General features: G+C 40.9%; 2 protein-coding genes across 4 annotated transcripts in view; both read left to right on the top strand.

Annotated features, from left to right (window-relative positions):
• The window catches only part of LOC133614503 (claudin-4-like), a 28869-nt gene extending 13159 nt beyond the window's left edge, over window positions 1–15710 (top strand). The window contains exons 1-2 of one of the 3 annotated variants that reach the window (XM_061972505.1): window positions 679–1296; window positions 2727–3547. In XM_061972505.1, the coding sequence (XP_061828489.1) occupies window positions 711–1296; window positions 2727–3181 (1041 nt within the window). In that variant the 5' untranslated portion in view covers window positions 679–710 and the 3' untranslated portion in view covers window positions 3182–3547. Of the gene's footprint in view, window positions 1–678; window positions 1782–2479; window positions 3548–13174 lie in introns of those variants that run through there. The other 2 variants (XM_061972504.2, XM_061972503.1) reach the window with 2 other exon arrangements.
• The window catches only part of LOC133614501 (claudin-4-like), a 32233-nt gene that overhangs the window by 13149 nt on the left and 1463 nt on the right, over window positions 1–17621 (top strand). The window lies entirely within an intron of this gene.

The raw sequence follows: 17621 nt of genomic DNA, 5'->3' as shown, positions 1-17621 counted from the left end.
TGACCGGTCCGCAGCTACAAAAATGTTGGGGACCATTGCTTTAGAGGAAGGACAGGATGATGAGTTAGGTTACAGTTGACATTTTGGCCTGTTTTGAAATATTTTCATGTTTTCACTTCACTTCCACTTTGTTTTATCTTGATGCTGAGTGAGTTACTTGACTTTTGCCGCAACATGACTCAAGATAATAAAATGCTTTCTTAATTTTTCAAAAAGTTCCTTTTCATCATGGTACCAAAAAATTAAACGATACAAGAAGGGTGACTTTTATCCTTGATCTTTGATTCAGTTCCAAGATCTGTACAGTGACGATTTTCTCAACCAAACTAATAATAAAATAATTCTAGCCAACTAAAAACAAACATAATAAATATTGAAGTATGTAACTCAGCAAAGCTTCTCTCCCCAACGTTCACAGTTTCGAGACCTTTAGGTCACAGAGTCGCAAACCAAATACACTTCGGTGTGTGTGTGTGTGTGTGTGTGTGTGTGTGTGTGCGTGTGCGTGTGTGTGCGTGCATATGAAAGTGTGTTTGTTTTTGTTTAAAACTGGGTGTCGCTTGTGCGACTGAAGGAGGAGGAATCTTGTTTGGCAAGAAGAACTCACCCGACGACAGCGGGGCCCCTCCCCTGTGGTCAGCTGACAAACAGCGGGAGAGGGAGCTGCGTGCTTCCCGACGGCAACCTCACCAGTACGTAGTCTCTTCGCCATGGGGAAGATCGGCAAGGAGACGGCAGGTCAGATCATCAGCTTCATCGGGCTGGTGGGGGTGGCGGTGACCACTGGCATCCCAATGTGGAGGGTGACATCCTTCATCGGCGCCAACATCGTGACGGGCCAGATCATTTGGGACGGCCTGTGGATGAACTGCGTGATGCAGAGCACCGGGCAGATGCAATGCAGGCTGAACGAATCGGTAATGAGACTGACGCCAGATCTGCAGGCCGCCAGAGCCCTGGTCATCATCTCCCTCGTCTTTGGCTTCATCGGCTTCATGATCACATTCATCGGCGCTAAATGCACCAGCTGCCTGGAGAAGGACAGGTCCAAGGCCACAGTGGTGATCATAGGCGGCTGCCTCCTCATCCTCGCCGCAGTCCTGGTCCTGGTTCCTGTCACCTGGTCAGCCACCATCACTATCACCGACTTCCAAAACCCCTTGACCATCAACACGCAGAGGAGGGAAATCGGAGCCGCCATCTACATCGGCTGGGGCTCTGCTGCAATCCTCCTGATCGGCGGAATCATCCTCACCACCTCCTGCCCTCCTAAGCAACCCATGTATGGATACTCTGGTTACCAACCAGCGCCCGTCTACCCTTACTCAAATGGGTCCACATATGCCCCCGTGTATGCTCCGACCCCCAGTCAGCCGTACACGGGAAGCGGCTCGTACGCGCCGACAAAGCCATACAGGGCACCGACAACATACCCAGCTCGACAGTACATCTAAACACTGGGAGGACCCACAGAGAGACTGCAGACTGGTTGGTTTTAGTCCTGGTTGGACTGTAACACTGACCTAAGGTACACACTGAAGATGGTATGTACTTCACTGTAAAGATTCGTTACTGTGAAACGATGGACCTTACAAAAGTTGAAATTGCAATGAGTCATGTCAACAAGCCTGTTTGCACTGTGTAATTATTGTGTAATTATGTCCATATCTTTGTCATATAATGTGACATTTTTGTACTCATGATGTGTTGAGTTTGTGTAAATAACTGAGAACATTTTAATAAAATATTCGAGTTAACACCAGACCTTTTTGTGACATGTTTTTAAAAAGACTGAATTTTTTAATGATGTTTGGGCCAACTTTTTTTGTAATTTATGATAATATAATTTTACCCATAACTGCCTTGAAAGTTTAAAACGCAGTCACGTAAATAAAGCCACTTTGTCGTAAATATAGCCTGCAGAAAATCTGTAGGTCCCACTGTGTTCAAAATAGCCAGTAAGGTTTGAAGCTTTTGAGATTAAAACAACATAAGACTCACATAAACAGACTCAATCCCAATTTATTATTGGTTGACGGTTGAAATTCTAAAGTTAACGATGAAACAATTTAGCGGTACTGATCCACTCAGCAGTGACCACTTCCACAACAATTTGGTGACAATAAAGCTGATTAATCACCCAAAATGAAGTAATCAAAATGGTGACTGCCTCTGGTAATGCCCTGATACTACTGCACTTTCGAGGTCGTCAATTTGAAAACCGGAAATGGGTGGCAGCGTCGGCCAATCAAGTGGAAGAGCATCATTTGAACCAGGAATGTGACGTCCATCTTGTTATCATAAAAGTGTGTCAGGATGAATGTTCTTCTCGTCGAAACTCCTCGTGGTCCTGGTGAAGAATCTTGTCAGGCAGGTTGATCGCACAGTACGTTGGTTTCAGTTCAAACTTGTATGCCGCGACTCCGCCCACAAGGGGCGATGTCCTTATAACCAACCCAAACGTTCCGCAGGCTTTATTCGACGTTGCATTCAAGTTGCTTCCAAGTGTTCTTTCTTCTTCTGCCTTGAAATCAAACAAGAGGTCATCATGGTGTCACTGGGACGACAAATGCTGGGTTTCATCTTGGCCATCATTGGCTTCCTAGGCACCATCATCATATGCGCGCTGCCCATGTGGAAGGTGACGGCCTTCATCGGCGCCAACATCGTGACGGCGCAGGTCATATGGGAGGGCTTGTGGATGAACTGTGTGACACAGAGCACAGGCCAGATGCAGTGTAAGATCTACGACTCTCTACTGGCTCTGCCTCAGGACCTGCAGGCCGCCAGGGCTCTGGTGGTCGTCGCCATCATCGTCGGTGCAGTAGGAATCCTCCTGGGCATCGCCGGGGGCAAGTGCACCAACTTTGTGAGCGACAGGACCGCCAAAACCAAGGTGGCCCTCGCCGCCGGGGTCGTCTTCATCTGCGCCGGTGTTCTGGTCCTCATCCCCGTTTCCTGGTCGGCCAACACCATCATCAGGGATTTCTACAACCCCATTCTGACCAACGCTCAAAGGCGGGAGCTGGGTGCCGCCCTCTACATCGGCTGGGGTACGGCCGCACTCCTGATCCTGGGAGGGGCCCTCCTCTGCAGCTCTTGCCCACCCAAGGACAGCCCGGAGTACCCTGTCAAGTATTCTGGCGCCCGATCCACAACCACCAGTCGAGCCTACGTCTAATGACTCTGCTGAAAACGACTTTTAATTATTCTCTCCAGCAAATCTCCCCACGTGTGAGCTTCTCAGAACGCAAGTTGTGTCTTAAGGTTTGTTTTTTTAATGGCGAGAGCTACTTTGGGAGAAATTCGTCTTTGTGGAGGCGAGAGGACATGACGCGAAAGTGCGTAACAGAGATTATTTTTAATCTTGTGTGAAAGCAAAATATTTGGAGTTGCATGACGTACTGTCGGAAACTATTTGTACAGCCGTATATTCTATTGTGAATTTATTTTGTGTATGAAACGTTTGACAAGCATCCTCTTTCAGTAGCATAGTTTTGTTTACCAATGATTACAGATATTTAATAAAGCAATTACTTCACTGATACCACTCTGTCAGAGATTTTTTTTTTTACTACATGGTTATGAATATGAATAACAGACTTTAATGATCTTTGTAAGCACTGCTTACACACTACAATGTTTATCTATATAAGCTATTACACTTCAAAATGTATTTAAATGTCAGGATATATTTAAGATGGTCACCAAGGTGTTAACTAGCATTGTTATTCAAGCATGCAGGTGTTCAACCTGTTCAACCAGCTCCACCATGTCAAGATATTCATCAAATCTTTTTTCGCAGAGTGCACTAGCTTGTGTGTTCACAGGTCAACGTGGATTGACATAAACGGCTACTATGTCATAAATGCCATTTCAGTAGTCAATGTAGGCCTCTTTTAGCACACCTAGAATCCAGACATTGCTCACTGTAAAAATTGAGGACAAATACAAAAAATTACCTTAGAAAAAACACAAACACCCTATAATACTTGCAAAGGTGAAACTTAGTCTGGAGGAACTGAAATCACGGTTCAGGAATGCAACTGTTTGAGTAAGAAATAACCTAACTAAAAAAGTTGCACAGAAACCAGGAAGTGTCCTGTTAACATAAATACGCTAGATCAGGTGTCTCATATTTTGTAACCCTGAACCAAACTTCATAGTTTAGCGAGGAGTTCTACACTCTTTTTGTTACCTCTGGGCCCAACTTTTCCACTACATTATTATTCAAGGGCCCACTCAAGTAATAACACTGAAATGGTAATCTTACTCTTTGTTTTTATTTAATAATGTGAAACCATGTGTTAATCGCAAAAAATATTATTTATTGAAAACATAAACCTTGGGCTGATTATAAAAAAATAGTACTAAACAAATTCACAGTATATGAAGGAACTCATAAATAACGTTGTTTTTTTTACATACAATAATGTTGTGCTAAAATAAAAAAAAAACTGAATTAACAATGAATATATATACTAATTGGTCAATAAAATTAAAGTGTAAAAGAAAATACAGCATCATCACTTTAGTTATAATTTTTGTGCTTCATAAACTTATCTATGACTTAAGCTTCAGACATCTTCTCGAACTGAGAAACTTAATTTGTTTTTGCAAATAACAATTAACGTAGAATTTAAAAAGTTGGCACAGGGGCATTTTTACCACTGTGTTACATTGCCTTTCCTTTTAACAACACTCAGTAAACGTTGGGGAACTGAGGAGACCAATTTTTGAAGCTTTTCAGGTGGAATTTATTCCTGTTCTTGCCTGATGTACAGCTTAAGTTGTTCAACAGTCCTTGGTCTCCGTTGTGGTATTTTAGGCTTCGTATTGCACCACACATTTTTAATGGGAGACAGGTCTGGACTAAAGGCAGGCCAGTCTAGTACCCGCAATCTTTTACTACAAAGCCGCGCTGTTGTAACACGTGGCTTGGCATTGTCTTGCTGAAATAAGCAGGGGCGTCTATGATAACGTTGTTTGGATGGCAACATATGTTGCCCCAAAACCTGTATGTACCTCTCAGCATTAATGGTGCCTTCACAGATGTGTAAGTTACCCATGCATTGGGCACTAATACACCCCCATACTATCACAGATGCTGACTTTTGAACTTTGCGCCTGTAACAATCCGGATGGTTCTTTTCCTCTTTGTTCCGGTGGACACGACATCCACAGTTTCCAAAAATAATTTCAAATGTGGACTCGTCAGACCACAGAAAACTTTTCCACTTTGCATCAGTCCATCTTAGATGAGCTCGGGCCCAGCAAAGCCGGCGGCGTTTCTGGGTGTTGTTGATAAATGGCATTCGCTTTGCATAGTAGAGTTTTAACTTGCACTTACAGATGGAGCGACCAACTGTAGTTACCGACAGTGGTTTTCTGAAGTGTTCCTGAGCCCATGTGGTGATATCCTTTACACACTGATGTCGGTTTTTGATGCAGTACAGCCTGAGGGATCCAAGGTCCGTAGTATCATCGCTTACGTGCAGTGATTTCTCCAGATTCTCTGAACCTTTTTATGACATTACGGACTATAGATGGTGAAATCCCTAATTTCTTTGCAATAGCTCGTTGAGTAATGTTGTTCTTAAACTGTTCGACAATTTGCTTACACATTTGTTCACAAAGTGGTGACCCTCGCCCCATCCTTGTTTGTGAATGACTGAGCATTTTATGGAAGCTGATTTTATAACCACCTGTTCCCAATTAGCCTGTTCAAATAAGTGCTTGATGAGCATTCCTCAACTTTCTCAGTCTTTTTTGCCACTTGTGCCAGCTTTTTTGAAACATGTTGCAGGCATCAAATCCCAAATGAGCAAATTTGCAAAAAATAACAAAGTTTTCCAGTTCGAACAATAAGTATCTTATCTTTGCAGTCTATTCAATTGAATAAAGGTTGAAAAAGATTTGACAATCATTGTATTTTGTTTTTATTTACGATTTACACAACGTGCCAACTTCACTAGTTTTGGGTTTTGTAGATATACATACGGAAGACTAGATACGTTAGAACTAGGGATGTCAGATAATGGCTTTTTGCCGATATCCGATATTCCGATATTGTCCAACTGTTCAATTACCGATACCTACCGATACCGATATCAACCGATATATACAGTCGTGGAATTAACACATTATTATGCCTAATTTGGACAACCAGGTATGGTGAATATAAGGTACTTTAAAAAAAAATTAAAAAAAATAAAAATAAGTTAAATAAATTAAAAACATTTTCTTGAATAAAAAAGAAAGTAAAACAATATAAAAACAGTTACATAGAAACTAGTAATTAATGAAAATTAGTAAAATTAACTGTTAAAGGTTAGTACTATTAGTGGACCAGCAGCACGCACAATCATGTGTGCTTACGGACTGTATCCCTTGCAGACTGTATTGATATATATTGATATATAATGTAGGAACCACAATATTAATAACAGAAATAAACAACCCTTTTGTGTGAATGAGTGTAAATGGGGGAGGGAGGTTTTTGGGTTGGTGCACTAATTGTAAGTGTATCTTGTGTTTTTTATGTTGATTTAATAAAAAATAAATAAATAAAAACTGATACCGATAATAAAAAAAACGATACCGATAATTTCCGATATTACATTTTAACACATTTATCGACATCTCTAGTTAGAACTGTAGATGCCTGCTAAGTGATAAAATAAATAAACGTCCCTACGTCATGTCCTCCTTTGTCCTCCGTCTGTGTCCGAGCTTTGGCTGCATTTTAGAACCGTCTCTATTGCATTTTACATACATACTGTAAATAATCGATATTTGTCCATTGATTAAACATCATCCCTGTTTTAATCGTAACACATCGGAGAATCGATCATTTTTCCCACCAGACACTAATTACAACAACAGTACAAACACACAATTGACAGCATGATGCACACATCAAAGAGCAACTTCTTGTAAGCAAGCAGAATTGTCTCTGACCATCTCCTTGGGAACTCAACAGTATCGAAATATACAATTTTTACATACATTTTTTTCATTTACAATGACTATCTATCATAGTTGAGAGTCAAGATAGCTGCTGGTAGAAATAGTTAACACATTTGGTCACATGGCCCAGCACCTCGCAGGTGAATTGAGTTTGAACCCCTTGCTGTAGATAAATGTGATTCCGCACTAAAGTGCAGTGAATGAGAAATGAACACGTTGCTCATATTTTGATTTCAGTCCAGCATGTTCCGCGTTAAAGTGTTATCATCTACAGACCAGTGACGTGCGGTGAGGTTGATGGCTGGTGAGGCACTGACTTCATCACCGTCAGATTTACAAACATATGAACCCTAAAGAGTATCTTATTCACCATTTGATTGGCAGCAGTTAACGGGTTATGTTTAAAAGCTCATACCAGCATTCTTCCCTGCTTGGCACTCAGCATCAAGGGTTGGAATTGGGGGTTAAATCACCAAAAATGATTCCCAGGCGCGGCGCCGCTGCTGCCCACTGCTCCCCTCACCTACCAGGGGGTGAACAAGGGGATGGGTCAAATGCAGAGGACAAATTTCACCACACCTAGTGTGTGTGTGACAATCATTGGTACTTTAACTTAACTTTAACTTTACACATACAAAGTGTAGCACACAAAAAAGCACATTTAATAAAAAAACGTTATTATGGTCTTACCTTTACTTATAAATAAAGTTCATGCGCCGCTGTTGTGCTGGATTAATGAACCCCCTGACGGGAGTGTTATATCAACTAAAGCCCTCACTTCAACTTTCCACGTGCAAGATTGAATCTATTTAAAAAAGTGTAACCGAGGGTTTATAAATGTCGCCTATACTGTATGAAACTACAAAATAACAAACACGGAGGCTCCAGTTTACACGAGGACCACTTTATTTACCTTCTTTCAAAAACCTCCGCTCCACTGTGTCATCACTTCCGCTCTTAGCGCCTTCAAAATAAGAGCTCAAAGCATATACTGTATAACAGCGCATAACAGGAACTTAACATCACAAAGAGGAAAGTCCATAAAAATAGGTTACAAAAGTTATTTAATAAGAAGCCAAAAAGTGCAAAAACAATAATGTTCGTGTTGGAGGAGTCGTGAATTAGGTACACCTGCTGTCTGCAGGTGTACCTAATGTTGTGGCCGTGCAGTCATTCACAACTCCTCCAACACGAACATTATTGTTTTTGCACTTTTTGGCTTCTTATGAAATAACTTTTTTAAATAGATTCAATCTTGCACGTGGAAAGTTTAAGTGTGGGCTTTAGTTGATGTAACACTCCCGTCAGGGGGTGCAAATTCTACGGCGGGGGTGCAGGAGGCGGGACTACTGGAGCCTCAGCCAGTGCGTCTTTTGCAGCCGTTTTATGATCGCTCAGCACAAGAAATACGTTACACACATACAGTTGTTGACTAAATACACTGTACATTATATACCTCAGCTAACTAAACTATGGAAATGTATAATATAATTCATATAGCAATACGGTCTCACTGCACAGCAGGCCAGCAGTTAGCCGAGTCCGCAGTCCATGGTGAGGCACAACTGAGTGACGTGCCTCAACTGGCTGCTGTTCACCGCACCGTCTCTTCTCAGTATTTGAACGGCAAATGTGAAAATTCAGCGATTTTGAATAAAAATAATCTAAAACTGGTGAAGTTAAATGGAAAATAACTTTATAGTATAATCACTGGATACGTTTAACAATTTAATATATATTTTTTCTTTTTAAATTTTTTTTCTTTCCATGATGGCAGGTGGGGCACGTCACTGCTACAGACAAATGATTGACTATGAATTTTAGTTTCAGGCAGCTGTTTCACGTCATCAAATATAACTGAGGAAACAAAACAAGTTCTGCATTTGTACTGAAAAGGTTTCATTCTCGGTGTGAATTTTTAGTTTCTTTCGTCATGTGTACACACCCTGAAGTGACTGTTGCATTCTTCTTGCTGCCTGTCATTGAACTTGTTGTTATGTACGCTCTCATCCTGGAGTCGCTACAATGTTTGTGATTGCAGTAAAAAAGTGTCATAGAATGTCTACAGGTCTGATTCCTCAATAAAGTGGTTTGGTTTCAGTCAGTGATGTACCAAACAGCGCACAGTTGCCAAATATTCTCAGAAATTAACTCATTTACATGCTATAAATAATAATAATTGTTTGATCCCCTTTGATTTTGTAAGTTTACCTCTTTAACAAACAAAGGTACAAGTGACGGACAGGAAGTGTACATTTGGCGTACCTCCCCAACCCTAGCCAGTGTGACTAAAAGTAACTACATTTTGGGCTATATTTTAGTTTGTACTTTGTACTTGTATTATTTGGAGAAGTACCTGCCAGCAGATTATATATTGCATTTTCATGTGGGTTTTTTTTTTGTGTTTTTGGGATCTGCTTAAGTCCCAAAAAATTTGAAATGAAAGCATGGCGGAGATATTTACAGTATAAAACAATCTTACCTTCCTTCATACTCAGGGGCGCCGAAACTGGGGGGTAAAGGAGGGGCCCATGATGGAGGGGGGCCCAGAGAGGCCCCTAATGATGATGAAATTATAATACAGAAAAAATAATGACACTGTGTTTGGGGCCCTGTAAAGATTCTTTTCATGGGGCCCAAAATCCCTAGCGGCGCCCCCGTTCATACTTCCTCCAAACAAGCCGTTTGTGAGTGTGACGTCAGTGTGACATCACCAGATATCTCCATATATGGTAGAGTAGGAAGTAGGAAGAAGCAGGATGATACAGAGTTGATTTAACCCTCCCTCTCCCTAATTAACACGTATCAGAACTATATATATATATATATATATATATATATATATATATATGGTAACACTTTAGTATAGGGAACATATTCACCATTAATTAGTTGCTTGTTAAAGTAACAAAGACTTAATTTAGAGTTATTTGGACACTAGGGGAACATTTCAGGGTTAGGGTTAGGGTTACTAAGAAGCAATAATTCTGAGGTTATTGAGGGAAGACTCTTAGGTAATGGCTTACTGGTTGTATAATAAGGTCATGTAGAAAAAGGCATTAATAAGTACTTAATACTGACTAATTAAGAGCCTATATGTTACTAATTTGCATGTTAATAAGCAACTAATTAATGGTGAATATGTGTTCCCCATACTAAAGTGTTACCATATATATATATATATATATATATATATATATATGTATATATATATATATATATATATATATATATATATATATGTATATAGTCAGTTGCTACAGAGCTCCAAACTTCAGGTGACCTTCCAATTAGCCCACGTACAGTACACAGAGAGCTTCATGAAATGGGTTTCCATGGCCGTGCAGCTGTATCTAAGCCATACATCACCAAGTTCAATGCAAAGCGTCGGATGCAGTGGTGTAAAGCCACTGGACTGCCATCTGGCAATCTGATGGACGAGTCTGGGTTTGGAGGTTGCCAGAAGAACGGTACATTTCGGACTGCATCGTGCCGAGTGTGAAATTTGGTGGTGGAGGAATTATGGTGTGGGGTTGTTTTTCAGGAGTTGAGCTTGGCCCCTTAGTTCCAGTGAAAGGAACTTTGAATACTCCAAGATACCAAAACATTTTTGACAATTCCATGCTCCCAACCTTGTGGGAACAGTTTGGAGCGGGCACCTTCCTCTTCCAACATGACTGTGCACAAAGCAAAGTCCATAAAGACATGGATGACAGAGTCTGGTGTGGATGAACTTGACTGGCCTGCACAGAGTCCTGACCTGATCCCAATAGAACACCTTTGGGATGAATTAGAATGGAGACTGAGAGCCAGGCCTTCTCCACCAACATCAGTGTGTGACCTCACTAATGCGCTTTTGGAAGAATGTTCGAAAATTCCTATAAATACACTCCGCAACCTTGTGGACAGCCTTCCCAGAAGAAGTTGAAGCTGTAATAGCTGCAAAAGGTGGACCGACATCATATTGAACCCTATGGGTTAGGAATGGGATGGCACTTCAAGTTCATATGTGAGTCAAGGCAGGTGGCCAAATACTTTTGGCGTTATAGTGTATCAATAACATTATGCTTGTGTAAGGTACTTATTTTGAAACCTTTATTTTGTTAGTACAGTCAGACCGGATGTGGCGCACCGGGCTATTATTGTGAGGGGGGACGGGGGGGACGGGGGGGGTGTGCTGTACTGTTGTGAGCTTGACACGTAAAGAGGTGACTGACTTGATGCTGTTAAAATAAAAAAGAGAGAGCGCCTCTTAAGTCGCGACCACTGTTTGTACATTAATGTTACATCAGTGATGTCGTTCACAACAACACAAGCAGATGAGATGTGTTGTGGGTGTATGCATTGGTCTTGCTAGCTTTAGCTTTGTAGTTTAGTCGCTGTTTCATGTGGCCGTCTCGACATAGTTTAGTTCAGGACGGGGCGGTTGAGTGTGTCGGGGATGAATGAGCGCTACCGAACACATTATTTTCCCAAACAAATCTTCCTTCTCTTCACAACGACAGTATTTCACTCACATTTATATCAATTTACCTGATATTATTTGTCAGCGGCTTCCGTTTTATTGGCCAATTATGTGACTCCGTTCACGGTTTCATGGACGCAGAAATCATATGCCTTACTTTTTTGTTGAGTTTAGTCAAACGTACGGACCGAGGGCCAGATCAGGCCCGCAAACAGGTTTTATCCGGCCCGCAGGATGAGTTTGCTAAGTATAAAAATGTACCTGAAATGTTTTTATGAAATTAACTTCTGTTCTAAATGTGTCCATGAGATGTCGAAATAGCAATTCATTACATATGTACAAAATAAACCGTATGATGTTAATACATCAGTCGAGGAAAATTAGCAAACTACATAAATAACGTGCTGTAATTTGATTTTGATATAATTTTTTATCTTGATAGGTTCAAAATTAACACAGATGAGTTGACTGATGAACATTATCACATAAATTATTCAGAAAATATAAATAACAACAAATAAAGATAGAATATTATTAACCTCAACATGTAAGTGTAAATAAAACCCATCAACTTTATGATTTGTACAATTTCAGAATGTGCTTGTTCTATTTTTAAACAAAGAAAACGACCTGAAGTTGTCTTTATTTTTAAGTTATCGTGCCGCGATTTTATCAATCCGGCCCACTTGGGAGTAGATTTTTCTCCATGTGGGCCCCGATCTAAAATGAGTTTGACACCCCTGGTTTAGTGATTATTGATTAGGCATACTGGCGCTGTGTCAAATAAAAAGTAGCAATCATGGTGACATCCCAAACTTCGAGTAGACGTGCTCTGTTTCCATTCATTTACTCCTCGCCTGTTTCACCGTCACAAGCTCCTGAATTTGCATACACGTTGCGCGGACCATTGATTGTTGTTTTTTTTGTATTATTATTATATTTCCAAATCCTCCACACGACACCTCCGCTCCGGAAAGGCTAACCTCCTCCAACCTCCGAGGACAAAGCTACGAACTATGGGAGACCGGGCTTTCTGCTCCGCCGCTCACAGTCTGTGGAATGCTCTCCCTGACCACATGAGGGCACCACAGACTGTGGATGCTTTTAAAAAAGGCTTAAAAACCCTTCTTTTTAAAAAGCCTTTTTATAGATATATGCATGCTAGTTCTGGCTATTAGGCTGTTCTAGTTTTTATTTGTGGTTTTTTTTTATTATCTTTTTATTTTATTTATTTTTTCAATACTCTGTAGCACTTTGAGGTTGTTTGCTCAATGTAAAGTGCTTTTTACCAATAAAAAATATATTATTATTATTATTATTATTATATTTTCATAATCGTGAGAAGCCATAATCGAAATCGAAATCAAAATTAGATTAAATGTCCTATAGTCTGGAATTTTCGATATACGACAGAACTCTAGTGTTTTTCGGAATCTGCTGCTGATCCCAGTCTTTTGACCAGGCCAGATTTGACCCCCGGGGCTACCAGTTGTGTGATTTTTGCATATGTTGCACTTTGTGTGTTTTTCTGTCTCTTTATTGACTGTGCAACAGAGTGCATCATTCCTTGCTGAGTATTACTAACACGCCTGGCAACCTTTTTGTGAGTGCGAACACAAAGAATCTTGAACGGCAGGTCTTCTTTGTCTGGGCCTCTGATGCGCTCTTGGATTTCACGCCGCCCATTCTGTGTCCGTGCTGCACTTCAGCACTAATATTTTCCGCGCGAGCTCTCAGAAGACAACACCATGGTCTCCATGGGCATGCAGATGGCCGGCTGCGTCCTGGCTCTTTTCGGCTGGATCGGTGTGCTGATCGTGTGCGGCTCGCCCATGTGGAGGGTGACCGCCTTTATCGGCAGCAACATCGTCACGTCTCAGACCATATGGGAAGGTCTGTGGATGACCTGCGTGGTCCAGAGCACGGGACAGATGCAGTGTAAGGTCTACGACTCCATGCTGGCCCTCACCACTGACCTTCAGGCCGCCCGGGCACTGGTGATGGTCTCCATCTTAGTCGGCGTGGCGGGACTCCTGGTCGCCTTTGCCAGCGGGAAGTGCACCAGCTTCATTTCGGAGGAACGTGCCAAGGCGAGGGCGTCTGTAGCCGGCGGTGTCCTGCTGATCATCAGCGGATTGTTGTGCATTATTCCCGTGTCCTGGACCGCCAGCATCATCATCAGGAACTTCTACAACCCTTCCTTAGTGGACGCCCAGAGGAGAGAGCTGGGGTCCTCCCTTTACATCGGATGGGGGGCGGGAGGGCTGCTGCTGTTGGCAGGGGCCCTCCTCTGCGCCAGCTGCGTCCGCAAGAGGAATGAGGCAACCGATTACCCTCTGAACAGGTCCGTGGGAGAATACCGTCCACCGTACTCAACGGGCTCGTACACGCCGACAAAGACTTACATTTGAGCTTCCGGAGACGCAGACAATAAAAAACGGACAATGAAGGACTTTTAGTCCACAAGCAGGACTTTTATTTATGATTGAACGGATGATGATGCTTCCGCCTGACATGATGTTACTTATCTTACAACATATATCCTTAACTTTGGTTCCAGGAAACTCAAACCATATTCTTTCCACGGTATAACGTGTTTATCAGGCATGATTTCATCAGAATAAATGATCTCTCGCAGGTTCTCGTGTGTTTTGAAACATTTCCCCTCGGGTTATTTGAACCCCACGCTGGGTAGAACCTGTTTGTCCGCTCCTGACTCAGGGATCACGATCCGCTTTGGGAGCAGACTGAATGATGACTCAGGCACTCACAATCTCTGACAAACATTGCCTTATTTTTTCAAGTTTCACACTTCTGATGTTAGTTTCACTAAAGACACTTTTTTTTACACTTACTTTTTGTTGATCCTGACAACTTTCTGTCATATTTCCATCATTCATTGCATACTGTACATCTGATATCAAGGTGTTGGTTGGTGATACTTAAGCTTTACTGTATGTATTTAGCGCCCTCTAGTGGCAGTTTTGGTCCATTCCAGCACAAACCTAATACATTTGGAGACTTACAGTATGTTGTGTAAAATAACTGAGTGGACAGAAGGATATTTTGGAATGCTGCTTATAACAGTTAATTTGATGTATACAAGCGAAGTGAATTATATTTATATAGCGCTTTTCTCTAGTGACTCAAAGCGCTTTACATAGTGAAAACCCAATACATTAAAACCAGTGTGGGTGGCACTGGGCGCAGGTGGGTAAAGTGTCTTGCCCAAGGACACAATGGCAGTGACTAGGATGGCAGAAGCGGGGATCGAACCTGGAACCCTAAAATTGCTGGCACGGCCACTCTACCAACCAAGCTATACCGCCCCACAATACAAAAAAAAGAGCCAATTAAAGTGTAATTGTTTTATTTCAATCCCTGTAATGATGGGTCAGATCAGTTCAATTAGTAAATATTTTCAGTGTCTTCCACAGATCTATTTGAGGTGGTCAGAGCCTGACCTGGGCGGTGTCAGTATGACGCAATGGTATAATTTGCATAATTGGTTATGATGTCTGTATTTTTATTAAAAGTCTAAACAAAAGTGTTATACATATATAAAGTTAAAGTACCACTGATAGTCACACACACACAATAGGTGTGCTGAAATTACCCTCTGCATTTGACCCATCCCCTTGTTCCACCCCCTGAAAGGTGAGGGGAGCAGTGAGCAGCATTTTGGTGATTTAACCCCCAATTCCAACCCTTGATGCTGAGTGCCAAGCAGGGAGGTAATTGGTCACATTTTTATAGTCTTTGGTATGACTCGGCCGGGGTTCGAACTCACGACCTACCAATCTCAGGGCGGACACTCTAACCACATTTAAGAGCAAATCTGTGTTAACTGTTAGAATAATTGTATCTAAGTTATCACAAAACTTTGTGTTTCAATGAGTTCCCGGCGAGCAGACAAAAGCTGTCTTCGAACCTACCAAGAAGAAGGCTTGTAAAACTCCACTGTGTAGGATGGGAAGCAACATGAAGGTGTTCTGTTTCTTTCTTCTATTGTAATCCACAGAAAGATTTAGTTTTGACCAAAGAACTACAAAGTGGAGAAGAAGCAGGGCCTGACTCCCCTCAAGGCGACCTCTTCTTTTAACAGTTTTACAACCTTTTTTCTGAACTGTTTACGACCTTTTCTTTGAACTGTTCTGTAATCAAAGGCGATGGCTGTTTACGACCCCAGTCCCTTAGAAACAGCTGTTGCCATGTAATCAGGGAAAGTCCAAATAAAAGAGGTGGCGTACAATCTTTAGCCAGAGCGTGATGGAGACTGTACAAGAGTACAGCCCAGACGCGCTCTCCTCAATTGAGCCAAATGTAATTCTGTCTCTGTTTAATTATTTGCTTCTTGTCTTGTTTAATAGATGTCATCAGTGTTTGAACCTGACATTAACATTATTTTTTTCTTGTTACGTCACATTTGTTGTATTTTCTATTGTTGCTTCTAATTTTACTACTACAATGTAACACAGGCTGCACTTTTTACACCCCTGGTTTGTTTACATCTATTACTCTTCCCGCCCTGAACGTTGTCATTTAATTTGGACATATGTAAACAGTCATTTAAATTAGAGATGAAAAAACAACTAGAGGTGTTTAATTGGTAGTGTCTACAATGAAGTTTGTTAAACTAGGCACGTAAGCAAAGTACAATAATATACACATGAAGGAGAAATCCTGTTAAATTGACAATACATTTTGGTATAAACTGAAAAAAGCAATAAAGTAACCATACAGGGCAAAGGTTGGCTGAGACCATTGACAAGCTAACAAAAATTAGCATTGCGGTTGTTTTAAACTTGCACAAACGTTTAAAAAATCATATTTTAACGAAACAAAATTAACTTAAAACAACAATTGCATTTTTTTACGTATTTATAGTCACTGAATGCTGTGGAAACAAACATCGATTGCTAACTTTTCTGCTGCTATAGGTCAGTCTGCTGCTCTCTGGAGTCGCTCCCCACCAATGTTTACCTGTTTTCCAACTTTTTAAGGGGCGCCGGAAGCAGTCTTGTTCTGTCTCCCTGTAATGTCTGTCTGCTCTTGAGTGGGACTGTGCTGAAAACGGTGTGTCGGTTTTAAAAGTGCTCCCCCTGCTGTCAACATATGAATTAACAAGTGTGTGTAAAAATCTGAAGTGCTCCCCCTCTGGCCAACATATGTAATAACAAGTGTGTGTAAGAAATTTAAATGTGCCCCCTTTGGCCCAATTTTTTTTTTTAAATATATATGTATATAGAGACATACTGTAATAACTTGAAATAAATAATGAAGATTAAAAACCAATTCAAAAAATTAACTAAAAGCTTACTTTTTTTTATAATTGCATAGTATGTATATATTTAGGGATGTCCGATAATGGCTTTTTGCCGATATCTGATATTCCGATATTGTCCAACTCTTAATTACCGATCCCGATATCAACCGATACCAATATATACAGTCGTGGAATTAACACATTATTATGCCTAATTTGGACAACCAGGTATGGTGAAGAAAAGGTCCTTTTTTTTTTAATTAATAAAATAAGATAAATAAATTAAAAACATTTTCTTGAATAAAAAAGAAAGTAAAACAATATAAAAAACAGTTACATAGAAACTAGTAATTATATACGGTATAGCTCGGTTGGTAGAGTGGCCGTGCCAGCAACTTGAGGGTTCCAGGTTTGATCCCCGCTTCCGCCATCCTAGTCACTGCCGTTGTGTCCTTGGGCAAGACACTTTTACCCACCTGCTCCCAGTGCCACCCACACTGGTTTAAATGTAACTTAGATATTGGGTTTCGCTATGTAAAAGCGCTTTGAGTCACTAGAGAAAAAGTGCTATATAAATATAATTCACTTCACTAATGAAAATGAGTAAAATTAACTGTTAAAGGTTAGTACTATTAGTGGACCAGCAGCACGCACAATCATGTGTGCTTACGGACTGTATCCCTTGCAGACTGTATTGATATATATTGATATATAATGCAGGAACCAGAATATTAATAACAGAAAGAAACAACCCTTTTGTGTGAATGAGTGTACATGGGGGAGGGAGGTTTTTTGGGTTGGTTCACTAATTGTAAGTGTATCTTGTGTTTTTTATGTTGATTTAATAAAATTAAATTAAAAAATTTAAAAAACCATACCGATAATTACAAAAAAGATACAGATAATTTCCGATATTACATT

This window comes from Nerophis lumbriciformis, linkage group LG17, assembly GCF_033978685.3.
Source record: "Nerophis lumbriciformis linkage group LG17, RoL_Nlum_v2.1, whole genome shotgun sequence".
NCBI classification, from domain to species: Eukaryota; Metazoa; Chordata; class Actinopteri; order Syngnathiformes; family Syngnathidae; genus Nerophis; species Nerophis lumbriciformis.
This window is presented reverse-complemented; position numbering and strand designations above follow the sequence as displayed.